The sequence below is a fragment of the Trichoderma citrinoviride genome, assembly GCF_003025115.1.
Source record: "Trichoderma citrinoviride strain TUCIM 6016 unplaced genomic scaffold BBK36scaffold_10, whole genome shotgun sequence".
Taxonomy (NCBI): domain Eukaryota; kingdom Fungi; phylum Ascomycota; class Sordariomycetes; order Hypocreales; family Hypocreaceae; genus Trichoderma; species Trichoderma citrinoviride.
This window is the reverse complement of record NW_020194718.1, coordinates 707512-715548: the sequence shown is the minus strand read 5'-3', so window position 1 is coordinate 715548 and position 8037 is coordinate 707512. Positions and strand designations below refer to the sequence as shown.

General features: G+C 56.0%; 2 protein-coding genes across 2 annotated transcripts; one reads left to right on the top strand and one right to left on the bottom strand.

Moving 5' to 3' along the window:
* Positions 1-3547: 3547 nt before the first annotated feature.
* On the top strand, positions 3548-5321 carry BBK36DRAFT_1170396 (longevity assurance proteins LAG1/LAC1; the record flags this gene model as incomplete). Its single annotated transcript, XM_024895438.1, has 4 exons — positions 3548-3749; positions 3947-4260; positions 4327-4614; positions 4713-5321. The coding sequence occupies 4 exons, from the start codon at positions 3548-3550 to the stop codon at positions 5319-5321; spliced, it is 1413 nt and encodes a 470-aa protein (XP_024748033.1).
* Positions 5322-6368: 1047 nt separating this feature from the next.
* On the bottom strand, positions 6369-6956 carry BBK36DRAFT_56177 (acetyl-CoA synthetase-like protein; the record flags this gene model as incomplete). The annotated part of the gene is made up of 1 exon (XM_024898268.1): positions 6369-6956. A coding segment is annotated over one exon (588 nt), but the record flags the coding sequence as incomplete, so codon positions are not given.
* Positions 6957-8037: the final 1081 nt, after the last annotated feature.

Genomic DNA, 8037 nt, shown 5'->3' with positions numbered 1-8037 from the left:
GATGCTCTTTTTCGTCGCGCGCCGTCTCTCTTTGTCGCCGCGATGAGGATAAGAAAGCTGGGGATTCTCACGAGGAGGAGTTGTTGTGGTTGGAGGAGGAATGCGATGGGGGAAGCTGAGGTGAAAGGAAAGAGGTGAAGATTAACAGGAAGAGGCGATCACTGTGGCGGAAGATGATGTAGACGATATATTACTGGGTCAGGAGGGGATCCGGTGTGGCTGGTGGGCGGGACGGGTGCGGATGAGTTGCTTTGTTGGAAATGACACTGTGGCTGTGCAGCAGGCAGAGTCGGTACGTGATTGGTGGGAGAGGAAGCTCTGAGCTCTTGGCTTCTATCAAGGTGCGATTTCTCGAAGCATCCAAAGTCGCTGTGGGCAGTTGTCCGGAGTAGGTTGACCGAGAGCTGCACGAACATGCAGGATGACACGATGGACACATCACGAAGCCATACTATTGCGGCAGCACTCGACCTGTAGCTCAGAAGCCGGAGCTCTCAACAATATGTGTATGAATGAAAATCTTGCAAATAATAGCTGGCAGCTTCTTTCTCGCCATTCTTCATAACGGCCTCTGTCGCAGCAAAAGGTGAAACTAAGGAGACACTGGATCTCGTTGTTAATTGCACATGCCTGGTACTCCGCAAAACTAAGTGCCTGGAGACCTGCCGAGGTAGGATATTGCTGTAGACACTAGGTATGTAAAGAAGGTAGCTACTAGAAGTAGACTCCGGTTCCAAAGAATGCTGGAGAAGAGGCCACGGGAAGAACGAGAGAGAAGCGCGTTTCCGCCTTGCCAAGCTTGACTTGATTCAGACAACTAGGCCTAGAACTTTTGCGAGCGACAGAAACGGGTGCAGAAGGTGCTGTAATGAATGTACTCGTGATTGATTTTGCTTGCGATCCCTGCATGTCCTCCACAGCCGGGGTAGGTTGAGCAAAGAACGTGAGGGTTACATAAATGGCTCTTTGACGGATGACTGGTGCTGTTGACTACATGTACACAAATACAGTGGGTTCAATGTCTGATGTTTCTTATCCGAGATTATTTAACCGTGGTGCTCGCTGCAGTCGAATTCAAACTGAAACTTGAACTCCTTGTAATGCATTATATTGACCTGTGCGTCAAGCTCGACATCTTTGTTGCTCAAGTCATGTCAAAGAACGTCAAATAAGTGTAAGAGCATGAGTCTTGAGAGGGCCCACCATTTGCTGACGACGCTACGGTTTGATCACCCCCACTCGATCTGAGTTGCTTGCTGGGCTGAGATTAGGTTTCAAGAACATCCCAAGTTTCAAACAACCTGCTGTTCTCTGTCCGATATATCGAGTGAAAGCCATAAGAATCCACATGATGGACATGATTCGAGAGAATTAATAGACAGGACGATGTTGCAGGCCTACTGTTACTGATGAGGGAGCTTTAGGAGCGTCTCACTCAAAATATTCAGGGCATCTGTAAGGCTGAGGGCCATTTAGTCGCCATCTTTCTCGTCAAGTCAAGAGTCCAGAAGCTCAAGACCCAGCAGCAGTCAACCTATTTATTCTCTTTGCGATCGTCTCATCGCCTGGCCTGATACGAGCCCAGAGAACAAAGTGCAGCGATGCCTATTGTTATACCCTTTCGGCATCTTGGGCTCGGCTTGGGCCAACAGCAAACAAGGATCCGTCGCCGCCCGGATCCTCCAGCCTATACCCCGCCCACGTGTGTTGTTCGCTATTTTCCGAGCAGGACACGCTGTAACACCTGCATCATATCTTTCCAAACGGGATAGTCTTCTGTGGACGCCAACGCAAGCACGCAGCCCATAGAATGGAGTCGCTCTACACGATGGCAGTCGGCCGAGATGTCAGTAGATATGTACTGCTATCACCAAACCAACTCCTTTCTCCCCCTTGGACTTCTCAGTTCAAAAGAGGAGACCAGTTTCAGAGCGGAATTGCAGCAGCTGCCATTGGTGCCCACCCGCGTAGCCGCGTCTTGGTAGAGGTTAATCTCGGGAGCCAATCAGCCGCGGGGTCTCAGGCATCGCTTTTGTTGAGCCCAGGGGCCATTGGGGCCCAAGCGAGCGCCTCAGCACGCCTTTGCAGGCTGCTAGACCGCTAGCGGGTAGCGCAAGGTGCCCTGTGGCGGATTGGTGCTAGCGGGGCGAGGTGATCAATGCACGTCGACGCACACTGTAAGACTCGGGACCTGCAACCTGCAACTTGCACCGAGCAGCAGCGTCGTTTGATTGAATGGCACAGGGCGGATCCTCACCGCCTGCAATGGAACAGAGAACAATGACATCGATTGACCTTCCAATGGAGTGATTATGTAGGTAGGGCATTGTGTTGATCGTACCATGGTGTGAGGCTGGAAGAGGCCGTCCAATGCTGTTTGTGCCGGGCCTGAGACGAGAGAAAACAGTCCAGTATCGTGGACCAAGGAATTATAGTACCCAGGGGTTCAAGACATCTGAAATTTGACCAATTTCTGTTCGATATGCGCGGGGGGAAGGCAGTGCATGCTCGCATGTTGACTGCTCATATTCTAATACCTTGGTAGGTAGTAGACTTGCAGACCAGCCGCTGCTGCCGCATGTGCATACACGCAATATTGATGCGTTGTGACAGTGGGATTCCACGCATCTCAAGCATCTTCTGGGGACATCATGTAATGCTGCCAGTTGCAATTGGTGTGAGCCGTGCAGTGCCAGCAAACAGCAAGACAGGCAGTTGCCGTCTCGGGTACCCAGCGGCCATGCAAATGCATGCAGCATGCCGCCGTACAGTGTACCTCCGTGCGAGGTGCTGTGGTTCTGGCACCCAGCCTGAGTCGCATGTTCGAGTCGAGCAGCATCTGAAGCGCTGATCCCTCTGATCTGGACTCTCCACCGCCTATCTGTCCTTTTTCCCGCTTGCTCTCTTCTCTTTACCCTTTTTTCTCCTTCTCCCGGCCCCGGTCTCTGCGTAGTCTCTGCTTGCCGAGCGTCAACTGCGCTCTTTAAACGCTCCTCTTTCCCCTCCCCAGCCCAAAAAAAGACTCCAAAGTGGGCTTCCATCGCATCTGCAAGCAATTGACCAGGGAAGCTTGGCAGAGCGCCGTTTTTTCCTCTATTTTCTTTTTTTGTTTCCTTTTTTTTTTCACCTTCTCCCCTCTATTCAAGCTCCCTTTTTTTCCCAAAGGAAGCTAAGCAGCAGCTTGGGGCGCCACTCCGCAGCCCGGCGCAAAAAGGTGGAAGACTGAAAAAAGAGAGGGTAAATTGACACGGACGAGGAGAAACAACACAGAAAAGCGCCCAATCACGAGCGGCAGTGAGACATCCCACCACCCCCACCACACCCTCTGGCTGCGACTTCTGCTACTAGTTATTCTGACTACTGCTAGCACCAGGGTATTATTACTACTGGCCCGTTGCTATTGATTCTTCTACTACCTCCTTGTTGTTGGCCGTTGGCAACTCAGGAACTCTCCTCCGCAGACTCGCTCCCTCTTGTATCCTGTCCTTGCGGAGTCCCAAGTGCTCGCTCACGATCGCCACCTCTTGTCACAGCGCCTTTCGACACCATGGGCGACTCGCACGGCCTGGTGAGCGAAAAGACGGCCATCGGCTCCTCCATGGCTCCCCAGAGCTCCAGACCGGCCAACGGGTCCGTCTATCTCCAGGCCTCTGGCAGCAATGGCAATGTCGTGCTCGTGCGTCGGCTGAGGCGCAAGGACGAAGGGCTGTGGAAACCCCTCGCTCGTTGGTTCGTCGAGAACCAGGTCGGTATGTTGGCCGCGGATTTTCCTCGTTTCTGTTTCTAACTCTCGGGGTGCCCTCTGTCGATGAGGCTGCGCGGCTCGTCTGTACTTGCAGAGTACTCGCCTGTCGCGATCTGTGCGGAATGCGACAGAGACGCCCCTCAAGCAATCTCATCATGGCAGAATCGCTGACTTGTCGGGGACGGTTGTCACCGGAATTAGGCCTCTCTCTCAACCTGCTCGCTCTTCTCTTCCTGTCCCACGCCTGCATCCCCAAAGCCAGGGATTACACGACCAAGTTCTTCCATCTGTCGTACTATAATGACAAGACGGGCAAGTACGCCACCGGATTCGACGACGGCTACCTGATTGCCTTCTTCATCGTCCTTTTCACCGGGCTGCGAGCCGGCACGATGGAGTATATCCTGGCGCCGCTGGGTCGGCTCAATGGAATTAGCAAGCGAAAGGACGTGACGCGGTTCAGCGAGCAAGCCTGGCTACTGGTCTACTACGCCGTTTTCTGGCCTATGGGAGTGGTACGTGGCTTCTGAAGCAAAGACGCGGGACGGCATGGGACGCAACAATTGACTGATTCTCTCTAGTATCTGTACTACAACTCGCCTGCGTACTTGAACATGAGGGAGCTGTGGACGGACTGGCCGAACCGGGAGATGGGTGGTCTGATGAAGTGGTACATGCTTGCCCAGTGGGCATTCTGGCTGCAGCAAATTGTGGTCATCAACATTGAGGACCGTCGAAAGGACCACTGGCAGATGTTCAGCCACCACCTCATCACGACGGCGCTGATCTCCTCGTGCTACTGCTACCACCATACCCGAGTGGGCATGTTTATCCTGGTGATTATGGACGTGGTGGACCTGTTTCTTCCGGTGAGTTTTCTCTTTGTGTTCCCCCCCTCTCTCTTTGACTACTGAATCTACACTCTTATGTTTTTGGTATCAATGTGAGGGCTGACCAGAATCTGTAGCTTGCCAAATGTCTCAAGTACTGCGGTTTCTCCACGCTGTGCGACGTGACCTTTGGCCTCTTCATGGTGACCTGGTTCATCGCGCGACACGTCCTCTACCTGACGGTCTGCTGGTCCATCTACGCCCACACCCCTGAGATCATGCCCAATGGATGCTTCATCGGACCAAATTCGTCGCTGCAGGGACCCTTTGAAGCCCCCGCCGGGTTCTCGTACCTGATCGAGCCCTACTTCAACTCGACGGGCCGCGTGTGCTTCAACGAGACGGTCAAGTGGGCCTTCCTCACGCCCCTCCTTCTGCTGCAAGGCCTTACGGTTGTCTGGTTCTTCATGATTGTCCGCGTTGCCATCAAGGTGCTCCGCGGAGACGGCGCAGAGGATACCCGAAGCGACGACGAGGCCGAGGAGGGAGAGGACGAAGAGGAGCTCATCTACGAGGAGGTGCAGCCGCTGGAGCAGGAGGTGGGCGTGGAAGAGCTGGACCTCAAGAGCTGGGAGCGACGCAACGGGCTTAAGAAGCAGGCTTCCGCCAGTGGTGTCAGCCTCCCGGGACACAGCGATCGCAAGGAGCTCCTCGGCCGCATTGGCTGCGAGAAGCAGGTGGAATAAGATACCAAGGCAGGAAAAAAGGAGGAACATGGGCCAGACGGATGAGGTGCTTCACATGTGTTTGTTTTCATTCCCTCGGGACAACGGCGTTGCGGAGTTTATAAGCTACCCTTGACCCTCATTCTCTCTTCATGGGACAGGGAAAGGGGGCTTCTTCCTTTATTGAAACGAACACCTTCTTTGGGATATGGGAATACTTTTTACCCAGCTGGAAAAGGACGGGCTCTGTGTGTCATGAACCGAGGAGGAGCTCCAGGTCCGGGCGAGAAACGGAGCAGCGGGACGAAGCTAGAAAGATTGTTTGATTGATACCATACCATATGCTGCGACCAAAAAACTGACACGACATGAGGAGGGGGAAAACAGTGGATGGGATGGGCTATAGAACTCGATAGATTGAGTTGATTTAGTGCGGGTTTTGTCATGACTACTTTTGATTTGCGAGGATTCTTTTCCGAATTTGGGGATGAATGTTGCTTGTTCATGTCCTGTGATTTGTTTGAAGCTTTTGAGCCGAGGATTGCGCTGTTCGTTTGGCTTGCAGGAACATGGTGAGAGATTGTTCTCGTGGAACTGACTGTATGATGCGCCTTTGGACTATCCTCGTGGAAAACCGGCTGTTGGATAACTACGTCGTTCAATTTGCTCGAAGCATTCGAGTCACAGAACTGCATCCACACTGTCAAGATAGTTATATGCTTGTTGGTCGGCTATATAGAAATAGAATCCTGGTTATATCCAACACTGATGCTACCTACAAACACACAGCCGTCCGTACTCAGCAAGGATAAGCTCAAATCAATCCCTCCGCAATCGCCAATGTAACCAAAAGTAAAGGACAAAATACCCAAGAACCCGAAATGATGAAAATATCTCAGTAAATGCATAAAAAACAAAAACATGCTTCCCGTTCATGTGGTGGTGTCAGCACTTGCAGTTTGGTGCCCTTTTCATTAACTCGTCCTTGAAAATCTTATAGTTGTTTTCCCCCTCCTCTTCATTCGCCGCCCCCCCCTTTTACCTTATCTTCTCATATGTGAATGGATCTTATAACCCGTCCGCAAGCTGCTTCTTTGCCATGTCCTGCAACTTGAATTTCTGAATCTTTCCGCTCGCCGTCTTGGGATAGTCGTCGACCCAGAAGACGTACTTGGGCACCAGGTGGCTCGACAGCTTGGTGCGCACCCAGCTGCGCACGCGATCCTTGGTCAGCCGCCGCGCGGCCTCGTCGCCGTCGTGCTCGGCATCGCGCGTCGCCGTCCAGCCCGCCCGCGGGATGATGAAGGCGGCGACGGCCTCGCCCAGGCGCTCGTCGGGGACGCCGGCGACGGACACCTCCTGGACGCCGGGCAGCTGGAAGAGGCAGTTCTCGACCTCGAGCGGGTGGATGTTCTCGCCGCCGCGGATGATGAGGTCCTTGATGCGGCCGGTGATGCGGACGAAGCCGTCGGCGTCCATCTCGGCCTCGTCGCCCGAGTAGAGCCAGGTGCGGCCGTCGGGCTCGGTGCGGCGGACCTGGGCGGTGCGCTCGGGGTCCCCGAAGTAGCCCTTCATGACGAGGTAGCCCGAGGCGGCGAGCTCGCCGCGCTCGCCGATGGGGACGATGCGCGACGGGTCGAGCGGGTCGACGATCTTGACCGTGGTGGGCTGGGGGCGCCGGGCGCTCAGTAGGGACTGGATGGTGCCGGAGCTGGAGCAGAGGTTGGCCGACCGGAGCAGCGAGCGGAGGGACCCGCAAGCGTTCCCGCTGGCGCAGCGGCACAGGGAGCCGTTGCCGCGGCTCAAGCGGCGGGACTGGATGCGAGAGAAGTTCGAGCCGCGGCAGGAGCAGGGCGAGTTGGGGTCGAAGTTGCGGGTAGTCCAGGTCCGGCGCGAGAGGGTGGAGCCGCGGCTCGACGAGTAGTAGCCGCGGCAGTGGCTGGAGCGGATGGCGGGCCCGTTCCCGGCGTCGTTGGCGAGCGACGAGCTTTGGCAGCAGCCGCTGGAGGTAGCGTCGCGGTAGGTCTCGCTCCGGCACGGGTGCGACGCGGCGCAACAGCACGACCTGTTGGCGCGCTTGGTAGGCCCGCAGCTGAAGGGGGAGCTCCTGGACCGGCGGGACTCGGGAATGTTACTGGAGGAAGTCCCCAGCCTGGCGCGTCAGCAGGGGCTGCGCGGCGAGCTAGGCAGTCTGTGGTAGTTGTAGGTCAAGTGCAGCCCGTGCTGCAGCTACGGGTTCCGCCGCGTCGACAGCGTGTGCCGGTAGGAGTTGTTACCGCGGAAGTAGCGGCTGGCATACCCGGAGCGAGGAAGCCTGGCGCAGCAGCAAGGCGGCGGCGAGAAGGTGACGAAGCCGAGGCACGACCCGATATACCGCTGCCGGTGCTGCCCGCGGCGGTAGGAGAAGGGCAGCGGGCGGAAACTGGGGCAGCGGTGGTAGGCGTACCGGCGGCTCGTGCTCCGGTGCCCCGAGATGCCGCAGTCGTGGTACGAGCAGAGGCAGAAGCTCCGCGAGCTGCGGCCGCCGGACGGGCACGGCGTCGTGGACGCGTTCCCGTAGCAGCGGCCGTCGTCGCAGGGGCTCCGGGACTACGCGTGGTAGAAGCGGGCGGAGCCGGACGTCCTAGACCAGTAGACGATGCCGTACTGCCTCTGCCGCGGGCAGTCGACGTACTGGGCCGGGAGCCTGGGGAAACAGGTCGCGTGGCGGAGGCACCCGTGGGGCTACGGCGTGTGC